A 20,843-nucleotide genomic window follows, 5' to 3' on the forward strand; every position below is an offset into this window, starting at 1 on the left:
ATGACTTATTCTGTAAATGACTTATTCCTAGTGGACTGCTTATATAAACATGAGGGTTCTTTTTTTCATGTAGTCTCTATGCAAAAGAATATGTGTTAATAAGGAATTAATAGGATCTTTCACCTCTCTTTTGATTTCTTCCTTTTTTCTCTCTATGCTTCTTTTCCTCCCTCACTTCCTTATATTCTCTCCCTCACTCCCTCCCTTCCTTCCTCCCTTCTTTCTCTACTTTCTTCTTTCCTTCCCTCCACTATTTGTTTCCTATTCTCAGCTCTGTGTCTCATGACCATACAACCATTCAGTTTCAATCAAAACACAACTGTGTTCACTTTTTGTTACTCATTAGGGACTTTAACTCATGATGGATGGATAGTTGATGGGAGAATGGATGGATGGATGGATGAACGGATGATATATGGAAAAAGGAAGAGTGGGGGAAGGGAGGTCAGATGGATTTATGGAAGGGTTGATGGACGGTGGATTGGTAACTGGATGGATGGACAGATGGAGGGACAAGTAGACAAGTGGATGATTGATGAATGGATAGTACCTACTTCTCTAAACACTGTTTTTTAAAGACATGCTATGTCACTCACTTCCTTAAAATTTGCAAGGAGCTCTTCATCTGTCTGTGTACAATTCGTGTCCGGTAATGTGATACAAAAACTACCTCCTGATGTGGGTTCTGTTTACTCTGCTGCCAGTGCTTACTGCTCTCTTTTTGTGAATACAAGCCATCTTAACTAATTTCCTCACTCAACCATTGTCTGTGCTTGAAATGCTTGCTCACATAGACTTTCTTTCCTAGTTCCTCTTTCATTCTCATTACAGTATTAATATATTTGTCAAATTTACTAAAGATTTCATTCTATTTGCATTTTATAGCTACCTTATGAATGAACTATACTGAAGTTGGTAACACAGCTAAAGTTGAATAGTTGAGATTTAATTCAACTATTATTGCTTCAAAGCCTGACACACAGTTCCACCAGCAGGATCAGATAGTAGTCTACTACTATGAGATTGCTCAACCATCTGAGGCTAGGTTTTCTCTTCTGTAGAATGAATTTAAGAAAATCAGCACCATAGACTTGCTGCCAGGATACAGAGAGCTAAGGCATGTAATGTGTTTTGTGCAGTGCCCACACAGAGACTGGTTGATGTATGAAGCCTGGTATTACTAATAGGTTGTTGCTTGGTAATAAGTTGGAATTTGTGACACTTATTGTCCTTTTTATTCCTAAGAATATGTCTTTAATAATAGGATAAGTAGAAGCTCTGGTAAAAATTCTACTCCTATGTACCTATTTCAACATGATGATTAGACTTACCTTCTCTTTGGAAAGCGTTTGGTCCCTTTGATGATTAACAAGAAAACAGAAAAAAGAAGAATGAGCCAAACAAATTTGTCATCTTTGTTCTCCTGTGACTTACTAACACTGATAGGTATTGTCTCCAATGATGAGAGGAAAATCACTTTATCTGTTGCCAATTCCAGGAAAAGCACATGAGGGGGTGGGATGTTCACCTGGCATCAACCACTGGACCACAGGCTCTGAAATTCCACCTCCTTTTAATAAAAACCAGATTTGCAAAAGATAAATGTTCATTTCTGAGAAATATGATCAAATATCTACTGTGAATAATCCCTGCAGACCAGGTACTGTATTGACTAAAGGCTTCTAGCATTGAGTAAATTAGATCTGCAAAACAAAGACAGGACTACTCTCTTACAAGACTTTGATGAAAGTTATTTGAGTTAACTACTAACTAGGGAAAGTTCTCATATCCTGTAAGCTGTTTTTGTGGATAACAGATACTGGTCAAATAAGAGAACCATGTGCCCTCACAATCCAAAATTGAAAATGAGAAATACAGTGCATTGTAGAGTAGATAAGAAGACTTCAGCTAGGTGAAGAGTCATTATGCCTTTTCCTTAAATTAAGAGTCGCTTCTAGCCATCAGTAGCTATTAGTGGAGGAGGAACCCAATCAAGGTGTGATGGAGGAAATCTTATAGCTATTAATAGCTCTTCTTGGTCCAGTGTGCTATATATGAAAATTTTTTATGCATTTTCCATACTCTCATTTCTTGTCTTTTCCTCTTCTATTTGCTACCTCCATTTTGTAGCATCTGACTTCTCCCTCCCTCTTTGGGAAAAGATAATACTGCAGGGGGTGTTAAAAAGTCTTCACTGTATTAATCACACACACACATAACACCTGTTTTTTTAATCCTTATATGTTATGGTGATTCCTGTTACCCCACAATATTACCACAAAGTGTTGTCAGAGTAAGTTGCTTTTCTTCCACTCTTGATTTAGACATATGCTCACTCTCTATACACACATGAACAGCAATAACAACACAAACACCACCACCCAGTGACATTTAAGTGGCAGGGGATATGGTTACCAACACAACTTGAAATTCTCTCTCCTGGCCAATAAATTTCAGTCTCTCTTATGCAAATAAGAGCTGATCATCACACTGAGTTACGATTACTTTTCTCAGAGGCACACAGAGAGTTCTCTGAAAGTCTAGATGTGACCTCAGACCTCAGCAGAGAAGAATTTAGAAGTTGCTGCAGACTGAGATCAGTGGAGATGAAGCATCCTTTCTTTGAGGAAAAGTGGCAACATCACATTTTTCTTCTCCCACTCTGCTGTCCTTGATTCAAAGTGGACAGAACTCAGAGGAGCTCAGTGGTATGGAATGATCTCATGTAGGAAAGGGAGGAGGAGAGATAAGATGGCCCCAAGTCTGACTTGTGGTTTTGTCATTCTTCGTTCAGTTTCCTCCCAGACTCTGTCTGCAAGGTGTGCCCTATCTCTGCTCCCCTCTTCCGCTGGGTATTTTCCGGTGCTTCTATTAATCTAAACAGGTTGTACCAAAGTCAGTGGTACCACTTGCTCTCTAATTTAGTGATTACTGCATTTAACAGGGACTTTAAGGAACAGACCTTTGTTCATTTCAGTCTGCTTTTGACCCTTAATTACCTCATTTAGGAAATAAATCCACTCAAGAATTAAACAAGCTCATGGGACACAGAGGGTGCTCAAGCAAAGTGCCTCTTCTTTCTTTGTATACAAGGCATCAAAGCCTCTAAATGGGAGATGAAGAAGGAAAGTATGAGCATTGGCTCACTAATAAGACACTTGAACTTCACTTAAAATGCTGTGTGACTCATCCTGGATCTGATTTGCAGGGTTAGGATGAGCTGAGTACTCTGCATACAGCAGATTTTCCATGACAGTGAGATCCACTCTTTTATCTCTAAGTTCTCATCAGAGAAATCTTTCCTGGGATCTAAGGGTAACTATGAAAATCAGAATGAAGCAAGAACTCATTTGCATCTCTTTTCTCCATAGGTCATCCAGATGTTGAACAGCCCTGTAAATCCAGTGTCAGAACCTGGAGTCCAAATTCAGCTGTCAACCCACACACAGTCCCTCCAGCTTGTCCTGAGCCACAGGGCTGCTACCTCGAGCTGGAATTCCAGTACCCCTTGGTCCCTGAGTCTCTGACCATATGGGTGACCTTTGTCTCCATTGACTGGGACTCTAGTGGAGCTGTCAATGACATCAAACTATTGACTGTTGGTGGAAAGAACATCTCTTTGGGTGCCCAAAATGTTTTCTGTGATATTCCACTGACTATCAGACTCCAGGATGTGGGTGAGGAGGTGTATGGTATCCAGATCTATACTCTTGATGAACACTTGGAGATTGATGCAGCCATGCTGACTTCCACTGTAGACAGCCCACTGTGTCTGGAATGTAAACCCCTGCAGTATAAAGTGCTCCGGGACCCACCTCTCCAGGAAGACATAGCCTCATTACTACACCTCAACAGAAGATTCATTGACATGTGAGTGCCTTCTCCCTATATGGAGCTCATATAATTGATGGGCTGTGGAGAGATATGGGGAAAGTCAGAAAATCCTGGCCCAGAAAGAGAAAGTTCATCTCAGTTAGACCTACTTCTACAGATTGTTGACTGGGGAATTTGTTTTAAGAAGGCATAGTTGGTATAATGGGAAGGGCCAATAATAATCAAAGGGGGTCTGGCTTGGAGACATTTCTTCCCTGTGACCTTCAAAATTTGTTATTTTCAACAGCAAACAAGGGAGTTGTGTGTGAATGGCAATGAAAAAGTCCTTTATTACTAATGAACAGGGGACATATGAACTTTGGTAATGATTTTCCTTTAAGTAAGCTTAAAGCAGATTTGTGCATTCTGCTTCTCCAGTGTATAAAAGTGGTGATGTGGTAACAACTTTGGTGGAACTTGGGCACACATCTAGGCAACCACATGAAAACATTCCTAGATATTGAATACCTCTACTCACTACCTTTCTGTTTGTTTTATTTCCAGAGGTAGAAAAGAATTGCTAACTTCTTTGATCAGTGAGGATCTTACTGCTGTAGAGATCCATGACTGCTTTTGTGAGTGAAGAGGAAATGCTCACTAGACTTGTCTTCAATATTTACATTTTAAGAACTTTTCTAGAGCATTTTCTTCACATTTCAGGGGTACATGTCTTATAAGAAAGATGCCTAGAGATGAGGTCATTAGTGGTGTGTGTGTGTGTGTGTGTGTGTTTACCACTTATCTGTTATTATAACAAAAAAGGCAACTGAGGTAAATTGAGAGGAAAGCTTGTATTGTCTCTAATTTCAGAACATTTGGAATATTGTCAGTTGAACCTGTTCCTACTATCCATTGCTACAGACAGGACAGAACTCCATGACAGAGACCATAGAGTAAAGCAGTGGTGCTTGATTTAGGGCACTGAAAAGCTCTGCCTTCATCAGAGCATCCATTCTCCGGGACTCAATAAATTTAGGAATCCATGAATATCTTGATCTTTTTATGCTATCAAAGCCTTCATGATCTAGTCACCTCTCAAAGGCCCCCCACTCTGCATTCCACTTCAATGAGATCCAAACCTTTGATACATGAACTCTTGAAAGATATTTAAGATTCAAACCATAGCATCCTGTCTACCAGACAGAAGTCTATAATACAGTCAGTGTCACTCATTCATTTCACCCATCTATAACCACAGCCCTACAGTCATTATCAATTTGCAAAGAAGGAAAAAAGATGATTTCAGATGTGAGGTCGCTTGTTTAGAGAGTGGTGAGATGGAGATTGGAATGTAAAACCAAGTCTGTTGATCCAGCTTATGTTCTGTCAAAGATTTGTCTAACTTCTATTTTGATCTTTAAAATGTGGTGGAGGCTTAACTGCCTAATTTGGGTCTGAACAGTATTCAATCAATCGCCAATTACTTCTTATGTGCTAGAAATCCTGGTGAGGAATATATTGAATAATGGAAAGAACAATAGCCTACAATGAAGATGTTTCATATTTAGCACCAGTCAGTCCACTTACTAATATGAAGTAAATTGGTTACCATCTTTGAGAATTTCTTTTTCCTCTGTATGATGAAAATGCTAAACTCCATTATGTCTACAAGTTTTGTGTGGCTCTTCATTCGGTTCTATATAAGATATATCTCTACTCCAAATACTCAAAAATATTTACTAAGCCAATCTTAATTGAAACCAAATTCTGGAAGGAAATTTTTGATCTTTTTAAGAGACAGAACCACTTTCAAAAACTCTACCAGCCCTTCCCTTTAAAATGCCAGCAATTAATGTGCACATCTCAGGCAAAACGTTGCCTTTTCATTGAATGAAAAATGAACAACATCTGTTTAAGAACTCAGAGGGAGCACTTGGCTTGTGTTTGAGAATGGACTTAAAAACTACATACCTCATCTCTCCATGAAAATATTCCATAACCCTGTCTTGTCCTTCTCCTCGCTTGTCTGGTTGATAATGTTCTATAAATTTGTAGCCCCTTATGATTTCTTTATAAAATAGTAGGGAGAGAAATAATAGATGTCTTAAAACCTCAGTTAAAACACAGTTTTCATTTTTGGGTTTTTTGTTTTGTTTCATTTTTATTTGATTTGTTTTTGTTGTTGTTTTTTTTTTGTTTGTTTGTTTTGTTTTTTTGCCTTGATTTACAAGCTTGTGAGAGCTGACATGGGTTTGATAAGTGCAGACTGGTAGTGGAAATGAAACAGAAATAAAAGCACCCCGGATTCTATTCTCTGCTATGTTACTAACTCACTCTGGGATCTTGGATGAGTTGCTTACTCTTTCTTGTCCTTAAGTGACTCAGTTCCATAAGAGGGAGGTTGTACTCAAATCATGGCTCTTAAATTAGGTTGCTCATTTCAAAATCTTGATATTCTTTTAAATGGTGTACTTCTCACCTTCTCCCTCCCACCTTCCTCCCTGGTATTGACTTAATAGTAGGCCTTGTAAACATCTCACAAAGGGATTAAAATATGTCATGAATTTTCAGACCTACTTCTCTTAAGCAGCCTCCTAGCTCCTAGAGTGTTGCCCCAGATCAACTGCATTAGCCTCACTTGGGAATCCAGAAAGACCAGGATCTCAGACCCTGGACAGCCAACTGAATCAGAAATCCCATGTGCAGGGACTCTCCAGGTGAATCTCTTGCTGGTTAAAGTTTAACAGCCACAGCTCTTGGTGAGCATTAAGGCCCTGGATTCTCCAATTTTTCTTCCATTCTCAATGGTACTCTTTCTATTTACAAGTGTGAGTGGAAGGCAGCCTGTGTAACCATCTATACTTGGAACTGTGGATGCTGAGAACCATTCAATGAAAGTACTTCAATGAAAGCACTCAACCTGATTACTGAGGAGAGGATATCCCACAGAGTCTCTGAATAGAAACAGTGGCTCCTAAGCAACTTCTCATCCAAAAGCATCACTGTAAGGACCATACTCCAATGTACCATTTGTTTTTGTTTTCCATTTGAAAACAAAACATTTCTTTATCGTCCCTTGTATGTGACAAGTGCCAGACTCAGGTACTGATGAACCTTTCTGTTTGCCAGGTTTTTAATGTATTTATTGTTATTTTATGTGTATGCTTTGCTGTGCAAACATATTTGTACCACATGTGTGCCCACAGAGGCCATTGGAAAGCATTAGATCTCTCAGAAACTGGAATTACAGAAGGTTGAGAGCTACCATGTGGGAGCAGGGAATGGCACCTAAAGACCAGTAAGCACTCTTAACCACTGAGCCATCTCTCCAGCCCCTCCTATTTGCCTCTTGAGAATCACACACACACACACACACACACACACACACACACACATACAAATGTTGGAGGCTAATTCTGGCTTGAACTGGGCTTCCTCAACTGAATACATTCTCAATCACTGAGGAATAAAACAAAACAAAGCACTTCAAGTCCTTCTACCATTTCAATTCTTCTTTTACCTCTCAGTAATTTGACTGTTGATGCCTACTGCAAATCATGCATGTGCATGTGCGTGTGCATGTGTGTGTGTGTGTGTGTGTGTGTGTGTAAGAGAGAGAGAGAGATTGCTCAATTTAATTTTTTCCATATCAAATATATTGGCTCTTATACAAGTTCTATATAAAGGCTGTTTTGGAGAAAAGGGGGGGGTCTCTTTTTTTCTGACTCGACCCATTACGTGATTCCCTTTGACCTTAGTTCCATTTTTTTCTCCCAACAAAAATATTTATTCTTTCTGTTATCTACACTAGAGATAGTTTTCTAAGGTATGACATTGATGGAGAGAGCCTTCTATGCTTACTCCATGGAAGTTTCTGGTAGACTAATTGCTTTTGGCCAAGACAAGAAAGAAATGTGGAATGGTTCCACCTACTTAAGCCAAATACTACATTGTATAAGAATTGACACTATCAGAATTAAAGGGCTAGAGCCAACTTTGCTAATAAGTAACAAACTAACTCAACATGTGACACCAAGGCACATTATGTCACCTTTTGGGCCTTGGTTTTCATTCTTATAAAACATAAAGTGAAGGGCCATCACATTAACATTTTCTCTGTGACAAATCTACATAAAGGCTAGCTTAGGAAAAGTGAGTTTAATACTCTTTTGCACTGAAAGAATTCAACAGGGGTTGCTTGGAATAATAAGTTCTTATGAGACGCCAACTGGCTCAGAAAACTTTACTGAAATGTGTTACCTGAGACAAATACCAATAATTGTTTTTCAGAGTGCTTTAAGTTCCTTCTAAATACTTACAAAGCAAGTGGGAAAGTCAAACATCAAAATGATATATCCATCCTTGAATGGCTAGTTCATAGATGGTTAAGTCCCAGATCAAATTTCAAATTCTCTCTCCTAGTCACTCTGTGTTATACTTTCGTATTAAAAGGTACGGTCTAAGAGCTTGAGGGATTCACTGCCTTGTCCAGATTACTAGGCACAAGATATATAATAGAGAGGGTTGCTAGGCAGGAACCACCAGCAATAATCAGCTCCTGTGGCCTACTGCTTATATCAAAGAATATATTACATGGTTCTCTATGATCCTGGGTCTGAAAAAAAGATCATACTTGTTTTTAAATTTCCTTGGCTTTCATACAATCTTTAGATTTTCCCCAAAATGAAGACTCTGTAATAGGTTAACCAATGATAGAAGATAGATAGATGATAGATAGATAGATAGATAGATAGATAGATAGATGATAGAAGTGTTAAATCAAATTAGGAAAAGTAACTAGCTGTTCACTCACTCATTTTTGCTTCTTTCTGTTTCATCTATCTAACAATTCAGTCAACAAATATGCAAATATTCACTGGCTGTCTTTTTGGTGCTGTACTCTATGTTTTGAAATGAACAAGGGTGGTACCAATTTCTCAAGGTTCTCAGGCTCTATGGCAAACAATGTTATCACTGTTTTAGACGGATTTTTCTTTGGGGTGCTAGCTCACAAAATAAAGAGACTGAGACTTATTATTAATTATGAAAGCTCAGCCTATAGCTTAGGCTTGTCCCATTAGCTCATATAACTTAAATTAACTCATTTATACTAATCTATTATGCCTCATGCCTTTTTCTAACCTCTCTTCCATCTTGCACCCTGTTTCTTCTCTTTGTCCTGTGGTGTCTCTCTCGTGCCTCAAGTCATCCCCTTTTCTTTTCTCTGCTCAGAAATCCCACCAAATCTCTTCCTGCCTAGCTATTGGTCATTCATCTGTTTATTGAGCCAATCAGAAGGTGGCTTGGCAAAGACACATCTTCAGAATGTACAAAAAGATTATTCCACTGCATGCTGTAGTTTATGTTTTGATAACACACACACAAAAAAAAGGAAGAATGAGATATAAACTTAGAACTGGAATATAAGATCTTCAAATGTTGCATTTCTTTTTTCTTATTTTGGATAATGTTTTCTGAGCATCTAGAACTATTCCAACCACAAAACAGGCACTCAGGAAATGATTTTTATTAGATCTGGAATAGAGGAATGAGAAGAGCGGAACATTCAAGGAGTCAAACAACCGAAAGCTTACAAAGTGTTTACTAAGCACTTGTCAAACATTTACTAAAGGCTTCACATAGATAACCTCAGTGACCTTAGTAGTTACAGCAAGCCACTTATTCTCAGGTTATAGATAATGACCTGAAACTCCAGGACTGGACAGAGATGATAGAGTTCACACAGCTATGAAGCCACAGATCTGGGACTTATTAAGTGGGTGGCTCTACTGACTGCTGTCATTCTCTTGGTTAGTGCCTCTCTCTTCATATTCTCTTTCAATGGAAAAGCAAAAAGATTCTTGCACATTTTTCTCTCCCAACTCAATTCTTTGTATATCCCATTGTATGCATTTACTGATTCTCTAATACTCAGATTGTTACTCTATATCTGCCTACTTTACCTCATCTCCCTGACATTTTCAGTGTACCTTTGCAATAAATGGATTGCCTTCTCAGGATGTAGGTAGATATTGTAACTCTAACTCCAGAATTCTACCAGTCAGAACCTAAACTCTTCCTTTGGAGTGCTAATGCTCAGAACCCATGTTCATCAGTGTGTAGCCTTTAGTAAACTCATCAGTTTATTTTATCAGCAAATACTTTGATGGTTTTCAATTAAGTCCAGGTATTTTCTAGTTGCTAGGAATTCAATAATGAACATAGCAGGGGGGAAAAGGCCCTGCGTTCGTTGGTTTTTAAAATGCAGTTGGAAAAGACAAAAGGAAACAAGTACTCATATGACTAGGTGGAACAGACATGTGATGCCAACTTAAGCCAACATTTAGCCTAATTCAGGGTCAGCTGAAGGCACTGGAGGCTCCTGTGGGCTGTTTCTATGGCTTTTCAGCTGAGTCACCCTTTTTGTTTTTTATGTTTTTTGTTTTTATTTTTCCAGAGCTTCATTTATTTGTAGGACTTTCTCTTTATCACTGAATCATCCACCTTTTGTTGTTGTATTTATTCATTTATTCTTTCAGTCATCCAGTAAATAGTCATAATTCATCATGATCATTTCCATGAACGCATTTCAATTAACATATTATTAAGTGACTGTTCTATGACATGCACTATGTTTAGACTAGACATAGCTCTAATCAGTTATTGACTCCATTATCCTAGTTTAAAGAGAACACAGAGATGAATTGGGGACACAGTCATTTATGAAAAGCACCAAGCTATGAGGAGCAAAGTACAACCACTGGAAATCCAAGAGTGGTGCTAGCCTAGTTTGAGGGGAAAGGAAGGTTTTCTGGAGTGAAATCTACACAGAACTAAAATACATGAAACTTTTGATCACGAAGTTTGCCACCACTCATATGGTAGAAACCAAGTTGTGTTCAGTGTGCCATGATGAAGAAATTGATGAATAAGTAAAGAGACGAACAAAAAAATTGAAGGCATGGTTAAATGGATGAATGAACAAACACATGTAGGGGAGCTCATAGGTGTACAAGCTCAATCACAGACTTAATGTAAATCCTTGAAGTAGAAATAATATCATCTGGCTTATTCATATGCCTGTTTGTTAATTATTAATTTTTTAAATTTTACACAAAGAATGGGTTTGTTATGACATTTTAACATTTATATATTATTATTCTTTGCTCATATTTACCCCCTTATCCACTCTTGCTTTTCCGATTACTATATCTCTCTTCATAACCAATCCTACTAGCACATATTTAGTATAGATTCCACATATGAAAGAAAGCATTCAGTATTTGTCCTTCATTTTCTTTCCATTGCTCTCTTTTCCATTAACTTATCTTCCTTCTGCCCCTCAAATAGCTCTCCTTTGACTTTCATGTCTGTCTGTCTGTCTGTCTGTCTACCTATCTGTATTTGAGAAAGGGAATTATAGTGTGGCCTGAATCTGGCTTACTTTGTTGTGATTCTTCAAGTACTATCCATTTTTCTGCAATTGACATCACTTTGCTCTTTATTTAAACTGTCATCTAATGTGTCATAAGACATATATGCTCAAGGTTACTTAATCAGACCCTGTAAAGATTAGAGTTTATGTTATTTCGCCTATTTTTTATTACATATAAGAAAGCAAATAACAGTCTGTATTTTTCTATGTTCTTTCTTCACTGAATCTGCCACAGTGAGTATTACTATATAAATTTCAGTGTACGCAAAAATATGTAAGCATTTCTCTAAGGTCAATATTGGCAAATTTAATTGCTGGACCATAAACTATGGACATTTTCCATTTTAGTAGACATCACCTAAAGCATTCTGAGAATGCAAACTGTTGTGTTCCTCACTTGTTGCTTTTAACAAGCCTTGTAATTCTATAGTCAGTGCTTACTCTTTGATGCATTGAAAGTGGTTTGTCTTTGCACACTTGATGCACTTATCGTGACTTCTCAATGCCATGTCATTCTTGAATGAACATCTATTTAAAAATTTCCTTGATATTCTTATTTCTTGTTCTGAGACATCTATTTTAATATCTTTGAGAAAGTATCTGTCATCTCTTCAGATATCCACCATCCCCTCTATTAAGCAGGGATTCTAATGTAAACCCTCCCTCATTCTATTGGTAGAGTTAGAATCAAGGTGAAAAAGGGAGTCACGAGGGAATGAGTATTCATGAGGTGGATACTCTGAGTCATTCTTAATGAATTGATATATTTATCAAACACTTCTTTATCACACTCCCTTTGCTGGGAACCAGGCCATGTTCTGAAGATAAAATAGCTAGCAAAAGCCAATCTACTTGCTATGCTCATTAGAACCAAAATTTAGTCACCAGGACATGTACTGTTACTAACAGCAGCATTTCTTGGTATCAGCATTGACATTACTACCACCTTGTAGTAAGCAACTCACAGACACCTACTACTATGGTAAGTTTACCAATGAAGTCTAGGTACTACCACATCAAGACTCATACACACATTAATTAATTTAGGTTTCTAGAATTAACAAAGCTCAAAATACAGCTTTGTCTTTTGCCTGCCCCTTCCCCCTCAACTCCCAACAGCTTTCACCTGACTGACAAAGCTACAAAACATAAGTTGCTGGATATCTGTGAAAGCACAAAGTAGTATCTTGATAGAGAAACTAGATTAAAACTAGTTTATTCTTGATTCCAAAAGCAACAGAATAAGAAGAAAAATTGGGGGCCACAAAAATCACCTTATTTAACATTAAGTAAATGAAGAAGAGGAGGATTAAGAAGCCATAAAGACTGTCAGACCAAAGTAATCTATTGCTGACATGCAGGATTTGGGCTGGACCTCTTCCTGGACAAGGCCTTTTCCCACATTTGTGCTCCAGGATTTTGCCCATACTCAGAGGAGCTGCCCAGAAAGGCATAGAGTCAGCATGAGTGTTGAAAGGTCTCTCTCCAATCCCAGAATTAGTATCACTGTTCTTAGTTCAAACCAAGTATCGTGGGTAGTGTCTACTCTGCATCTGGAAGTTGGGTATCCTTCACCTATGACTCCTGCTTATCAGTCCTCAGCCAAACAACTCTCAGATTGAAAAATGAGTTCTTGGAATATCAGAATAAGCAAAGAGTCTCAGCAGAATTGAAGAATTTTCAGTGTTAGCAGCAATCAAAAGGTCTGACTGTGTCTTACCACCATCGTGACTATCACAACATGAAGAGATCCTATCCTGTAAGATGGTGAACACCACCAAAATTACTAATCTGAATTTTTGATTCAGTCATCTACTGTACTAGGCTTTAACCAACGTGTCTTTTTACTACTTCTCCTCTACAAGTAGGAAAATAGACCAGCAGAATTTAAGTGATGGGACACAAGGATTTGACAGGAAATTTATTCATATATTCATCCATTCATTCACTCATTCATTTAATAAGATGTGACTGCTGGGTTGGTGAGGTGGTTGAACAGGTAAGGATGCTCATTACTGACTCTGCCAAATAGAGTTCAATTTCTGAAAACCACATGTTAGAAGAGAACCAACTCCTACATGAGGCCTCTGACCTCCACACATATGTAGCAGCACTAGAGCACCAACATAGAGGCACACAAATGAACATAATCTAAAAATATAAAGACTTGACAACTACTTGTCAGTCTTTGTGATGGCACTAACATTCCAAACCTGACAATCTTATAGGCAAACAGTAAACTCAAAGTAAGCACACAAAAATATCGTTACAAACTGAGGAATCATATTCTGGGATCTCACAATAGAATAAACCCCCTAAAAATGGATATGATATGAACAAAGAGACTAGGCTAGATAAACAGGGGTAAGATTATGAATGGGCTCATGGTTCATGTTAAAGAGTATTTATTCACTGCAAATAGAGGGAGGGACTCAGCAAAATTAATGGTCAGTTTAGTTGTTCTGTGATGTTGCTCTTGACGAAGAAGGGATGGAGAAAGTATGGCAGAGTCTTTTAAAGACCAAACAAGGGACCAAATGCCTCCAAAATATATGTTAAAGGTAGGAACAATAGGACTATCTGATTAACACCAAGCTATATAGAGACTGGTGAGTAACTTTTGAGTATCTAGATTGACTGCAGAATGAACAATGTGGCATTTTCTGAAACAGAGAAAGGAATATATTTTTACTTAGTTTATTGTTAAGGAGTTAGGTAGCCAGCTTCCTCTTTAGTCTATCATGTTGGAGTTATCTCAGGATCACATGCAAAGAGTTGCTCAGCTCAGAGGACTGTTAATATACAGACCCTATTTGCTCATAACTGAAACCATAGATCCCATTTCTACTCAGGCTATGCTGAGTTTCTCTCTTAAACAGCTCCTATCCATAGCCACAAAATTACTGTTTCCCACAATATCATCTACCCTGTGTAACTTTTAGCAAATCATTATAGACAAAATAATTAGCTTATTTCTAATAGCATTCATACCTTCTAGAGACTACCTATGTTGACCTCTTCTTTGTATGCTGAAATCCTAGTGACCCCAAAAGAGACATGTGGCAATGTATTTATACTTAATGGCTAAACACCAGGTACCATGCTTAACACTTTTAAGTTATCTCATTTAATCCTTTCACAGAGTCCTTTGAGTTTTTATTATTATTAATTATAAAGTCAAAGACAGAAACTACTTAAAGCTAGGCTTGACAGTACATTCTCAGAAGGTAGAAGCAGGCTGATCAGGTGTCTAAGGCCATCCTAGGCTACATAATGAGTTCAAGGCTAGCCTTGAACCCTTGTCTAAAACTCTCCTTCAAAACATAAAATAAATTTAACAATAGATTTTTAAGATGATACTTTTAAACACTGATCACCTGAGCCTCTCACAGTAGCATGTAGGAAGAAACTTCCTGTCAATCAGAATTGTAGATAAGAACTGTAGCAATCCTCCTTGGGTATGATAGAGGATTAGACAGTCCAGTCCAGTTGTTATTTAGTAGTATAGGTTGGAAAGAGAATTGGTACTAATGCTCTAGGGAGATGGGTGATGAGTCTCTTTACTCCAATTGTAACATGTTAGTACAACAAGTGTCCATCCCTGTTGTGTCAGGGAAACATGTAGAATAAAGTGGTATGTCTATATATTTAGTTCTATAAATTCCTGCAGATTTCTATAGGTCAGTAGCCTCACAGTATATTAACAGCAGTTCTGAGAAAGGGAAACAATGAGTCTGTGAACTAGTTTAAATACTACTATTCATTCCTCTTCTACAGATGCTCATGGGTCATGACTCTTCCTTGTCAATCTCCTAGAAGTTAGAATGCTGAGTTCAGTTTTTTTTTTCTGACATTAGATTTAAAAAAAAAAAAAGAACCCTCCTTTCTTATTGCATATCCCAAAGCTGGCTTTCTTAAAAGAGCTCCTTGGTTAGAAATAGATTAATGAAATCAGGTGGCAATGGGTCTCCTGGGGTTACATACTTCTCTGTTATTTTCTGTCCAAACTGGGGGTAGGTAGGATGAACTTGACTTAGTTATGTAGCTCAAACTCTTGATTTTTAATGAAACAAATAGATGAAGAGGAAAGAAAAGAAAAATAACAGCTGTCTGAGCAATTACAGAAGAGAGAAGGGAGGAGTTTAATCTCACACTGAGCACTAGTAAGAGAAGTAGACAAAAGTCTGTTCAGTCTTCCCTTGGAGACCCTGAGAACCACGAAGACAGGTCATGATGGTTTATGTTGTGTCTGTTGAAACAGGAGATTTACACCTCACTTTTTAGGTGCTGAATTTGGAATCACAAAATCTGACTCACAAACCAGCATGCAATGTGACCTATCTCAGCTCTCTTCGCTGTGAAGCCCAAGCTGTGTCCTCTGGACAGAATGGCTGGGATGCATATTCTCGCAGAGGGTGGCAGGAAACACTAAGGAGATAATAGTCTTGCAGGAACATGATGCAGTCTGGAGAACTGTAAAAATTTAAATGGCCATGACTATTCCACTTCTTTGGTTTTAATTAAATTTGTTCTTTGCAAACCCCACGCTGGAGTAAATATGTGAGGCCAATACTAGCAAGATCTTACACACACACAGCATCCCAAAGAATACAATTGCTGTGGTTCAATGTTGGATTAGAGAAAGAAAGGAAGAAAGGAAGAAAGAAAGAATGAATGAATGAATGAATGAATGAATGAATATTAGGTACATTGTAACTAGGGAGAGATGGAAGGGGGTGCAACATGTACTAGCCCAGGATTTGGAGAATGGATTCTAATAGCATTATTCTAGTACTGCTTCTTCCATGTATCTGTATACCTAGGTCTCAATCTGTGTACTCCACCCCCCTACACACACACACACACACACACACACACACACACACACACACACAGCTGCTATAAATAAAGAAGCAAGTAGATGGCTTCAAAGGTCATTCCTGGATCTGGCAGTCTGTTGAGATGTTCCTTGAGGTTGGTGATATTACATACATCTAATCTAACTCTGTGAAAATGAAGAAAGCAATTGACTATCACTATATCTGTCTAAAGAAAATTCTGAGCAGAATAGAACTCTCAGGAAACCTAGTACCATAACTTCTCTCAAGGCCTTAAATGATCTGCCAGACAATGGTAGTGTGTTTTAGGTATATTTTTCTTCAATGGTAGGGGATGGATCATATTCATCTCCTTTTTCCTGTCCTTAACTTCTAGTGAAAGGCCAGATATCAAGTAGATGGTAAATAAATAAGAATGCATGCTCTGTGACACATCCAAAAGAGATCCTAGCTCCATAACGAAAGTTGTATTTGGCACATCACAGTACATTAACCAAAACATATATGATGAATTGTATGCTAAAGGATCAAAAGACAAAACTAAAAGGTTTTTCTCCCAGAAGCACAGTTCTCTTTTCCCTACAATGGGTCACATATGTGAGTCAGTCTTTATTCATTCACAGGCACTTAATTACCACTGCCTACCAGGCTCTGAAGACTAGCCTTCTAGGAGCTTAGCTTCATTAACGTGAAAAGAGTACCAATAAACAAGGGATTGTAAGACAGTGAAATGTTATGTTAAGGGAATCCCACTAACTAGGAATACTTTACTCTGCTCAGAGGGTTAGTGAGAAGCCCCTGTAATAGACTGCATTATTATCATGGAAGGGTCATGGGGTTTATTTAGAGTGGTGAGGCTGCCTCCTTATGATGACTGGGGTGAAATCGAAAAGGGCAAGTTTGAACAGAGATGCCAGAGAGGATGAAGAGAGCAGTTTATAATGGTTCTAGAATGCTTTGCTGAAGAGTGTAAGTAGACTTCATCCTGGGGACTGGGAGCTTCTAGGAATGGGGCTTCAAGTAACCTGAAATACTGATTACATTTTGTCATAGGATGTCTCTTAAGCTATATGTATATAGCTGGTAGCAGCAGGATTGGAGGCATCAAGTGTGAATAGTAATGAAGGTAAGAATGATGGGGAACTAAAGTTAAAGACTGTGGCTTTGTTCAAGGGGGTTGAGGTGGAAGGGAGAGAACTAGATGAGGTTGAACAAATATACCCTCATAACCATTTAGAAGGAAAAGGCAGATGTATGGGTTTGGTAACCTATGCTACTGACACCATTGACTAGCAATAAATATAGGTCAAATGGTATGCTGAGAAGGAGATTATAGGAGGTATTCAAAAGTGACTTCCAGTTGCTAGTCTATGAATCTGAAACAGGCACCAACTGAAGGTCATTTTGAACTGTAAGGTTTCTCTCAGATAGAAATTCAGGGGTAACAATCTACTATAAAATAATATTGAACTAAAACTCCTGGAGAAACAGGAAACTCAGTTCATCTCTGTCACCTATTAGTTCAACCCCTTAAGTTAAGCCTCTGTGGCTCTGTATTTTTAAGGCACAGCTTCTCTTTTGCATCACAAATTTAGCCAAGTATCTACTAACATATTGACATCTATTACAAATGAATAAACAGACTTTTCATTGGGAAAAAAAAAAAGAAATTCAGGGGTAAATGAGGTTTACAGTACTTCCCTGTGCACACATATATATGCATGTATGCATGACCTCTTCTCTCTGATGTCTCTATTTCTGCATCTCCGCCTGTCTCTCTGATAGCCTCTCTGTCTCTCTGTGCATATCTATACTAACTCTCTCTCTTTCCCTCATCCCCCCCCTCTCTCTCTCTCTGTGTGTGTGTGTGTGTGTGTGTGTGTGTTGGGAGTAAATAGACTGGACTTGTGAGACCACCAGTTTTCATCACCCACTGGTTCTCAAAGTGTACTCCAATATTCTGAAAAGGTCCCCTGGGGGGCAGTAGGGTTAATCTTCCATAGCACTAATGCCTCTAATGTTACAGGGCTCTGGCTTTGTTTGCTACCCAGGATTAATCATTCACTCATGGGCTTTAATACAAGCCAGACACTACCTCCCTGTGCTTCATGCAAAGCAGTGCCATTACACTTCCACCCTGATGTCGGCTTTCACATTCCTGCTGTCAAAGTGGGAAGTAGGTTTTAGTTTTTCTTGTGCCCCAGCTTCAGTGTTCTATGAAGAACACAGTCAGTAGCCTCCATACAAACATGTTTATCAAAAATACCAGGAAATTCATGTATAGCGGAGCTACTGATGTGTTTCTTGTTTTTGACTTTGTGTTCTGGTATACTGGACTCTGCCATCAGCTTGCTGTGTGACTTGAGATGACTTCTCTTGCCTTAATACCAATCCACAGTGAGATACTTTGCAGTGGTTGGAGTTTGACTCAGATCTCCACAGTTTTGTGTACATTTGCCTGAGCTTAGATCTTTAGATAAAAACTCAGCCACCAAAATTTTGAAGCAGCTTGTTTGAGAGGCTTGAATATATTATCTAGAAATTAGACTCCAGAACTCTCAAACTTTAAGGAGGACAGAAAATCATCTAGTCACTGTTGACAATTCAACCAAAGAGATAACTGAACCCAGAAAGAAAAGATAACTCCTGCAGGGTCACACAGCCATTTGGTGGCAGAATGGAACATAGAACTCATGACCTCCAATCCAGGTGTTCCTTTCCAGCATAGCAAAGATGCTGGGGTTGGGCTAGACATTGGGATTCTAAGAGGACCTCAGCTAGCCCTGATCATGAAGTAGTATTATCAGTATGTTTGCTCATACTGAAATCACAGAAAGTTGATGTAGTAACCTCATGGCAGCTGGGGAGGGCTAGGGGGTGCATAGGAAATAAGCAAGTACATTTGGTCAAGTTCATGGTCCACATGACCCTCTAGGAGTCCTCATTTCAAAACAAACTCAACCTTGGAGGTTCAAGGCCCCACACCACCCCAACAGAAATGTAACTTCCTGCTTATAAGAAGCAGGGCTTACAAAGTGGCTCAGCAGAGTCTGCAGACATCAAATAGTTCTTACAAAATAGTGTTTTGATGAGTTAAGTGTAAATGAATCAGAAACATAAGGATTACATTTTCCCCAAGCACACATGGGTTTCAAAATTGAGGGGGAAATGTAGCCTGCTAACAGCACGCGGGTTTTCACCGAACCCAAAGCGTCCGTGGGGATGTTGGGGGCAGAGAAGAAAGGGAAGCCCAGCCCCCAAATGGTTTTAGATGTGGTGCCAAATTCAAAAATGCTGTTGGGCTCGCCCTCTGCCAGTAATAAAATTTCTGGCCACCCAGAAAGGCTACGGGGAGGAGAAAGGAGATTGCTTTCCTCCGGCCCCTAGCCCTCAGTAACTCCTCTGTGCTGCTCCATCACCAGCTGTCACTGGGGCCCTGTGCTGTACTGGCTGGCCCCAACTTGGCCTCGATTTTCACACTATATTGCATGCCTTGTTTACATCCAACTATATCTGATGTTTTGGCTCCCAGAGTCCTTGGCGATCAAGAAGCTTGTCACAAGTCTCTGCTCTATAATCAAGTGACCCGTCCATCACCAGCAAAGTGTTTGGGGAAATTGTCAAATACCTTCCTCGGTTGCCTTCAGGAAAAAAAAAAAAAAAAAAAAAAAAAAAAAAAAAGAGGGTCCCTTGGGAATGCTTTCCTCTCTTTGGCTTTAATGCTATCCAGGTGTGGAGTTTCCCTCAAAGTGGTAAATATACTCCTTTCCAAGCTCAGCATGACAGGAATAACCAGGAAAATCACAGGATGCCTGTTACCTTATACCAGGATCTTAAGCTTGGGATCTTTTATAATTTCCACATTGTCTCTCCATTCTTTCCCTTGTGTTTCATTTCATTGCACCAAAAAAAAGTAAGAAAATCATTTCAATTGGTGGTAAAAGATAATTAAAACAAAATACAAAGGCCTTGGCTGCAAACTGTTAGTTTTATTAAATTTGCTACTGGGCTTTAAATTGGTACCAGGGAAAAGCTTTGGACAATTATATCAAAGACTGCTGGAATTAATCAGTTGTGGGTATATATTTGCTCTGTTCCGGGTCTTACACGAAGTAAGAACAGCTTTGTCAATATGAAAAGAATGAGTTTTGCATTACCTGTGTGAGAGATTCTGCCCCAGTCCCATAGTGAAGAGATATGAATGCTCAGTACAGTCTCAGATCTTGATATGTCTTTCTTCATTTGTTGAAGTCAGGGTATGCACTGATCACCAGGAAGAATAAGATGATAGCTACTACAAAACAAAGCAAGGAATCCTTCTTAGCAATAGGACCTCATCAATAAATATACATTTGTGTACAAAGGCTGATGTCTTCCAAGTACCTGGCTTGGAGAGGAGAAAGGATGGATGGAGGGGGATTTCTAGAGCAGTACACAGATGGATGCTGAGTCTGTATATCTATTACTGTTAGTACACCTGAGTTTTGAGTTTGACATCTGTAGGTAGGGAAGAAGCTTGGGAATTCACTACATCCAGCTCTGTTCTTATTACAATGGAGCTCCCATGACTGGGAAACCCCTCATTGACTGTATGGTCTGACTTGACCATTGTAGTAAAGGCTTCCTCTTCTTGTGGGTAACCTGAAAGCTCAGTTTCAATTACTGATTTTTATCTTAAAAGATTTCCATATGCCTTCTTATAGGTTGTTCCTGCTGCTCAGAACAGCATAGTCATCATTGATATCTTCTATTCCCTC

General features: G+C 38.8%; 1 protein-coding gene across 1 annotated transcript in view; it reads left to right on the top strand.

Annotated features, from left to right (window-relative positions):
- Window positions 1-20,843, top strand: part of Pappa (pappalysin 1) — a 231,288-nt gene that overhangs the window by 76,629 nt on the left and 133,816 nt on the right. Inside the window, exon 7 of the mRNA XM_051188025.1 lies at window positions 3,372-3,870. Within this exon, the coding sequence (XP_051043982.1) occupies window positions 3,372-3,870 (499 nt within the window). The remainder of the gene's footprint in view (window positions 1-3,371; window positions 3,871-20,843) is intronic.

The sequence above is a fragment of the Phodopus roborovskii genome, unplaced genomic scaffold (genome assembly GCF_943737965.1).
Source record: "Phodopus roborovskii unplaced genomic scaffold, PHOROB, whole genome shotgun sequence".
Lineage (NCBI taxonomy): Eukaryota > Metazoa > Chordata > Mammalia > Rodentia > Cricetidae > Phodopus > Phodopus roborovskii.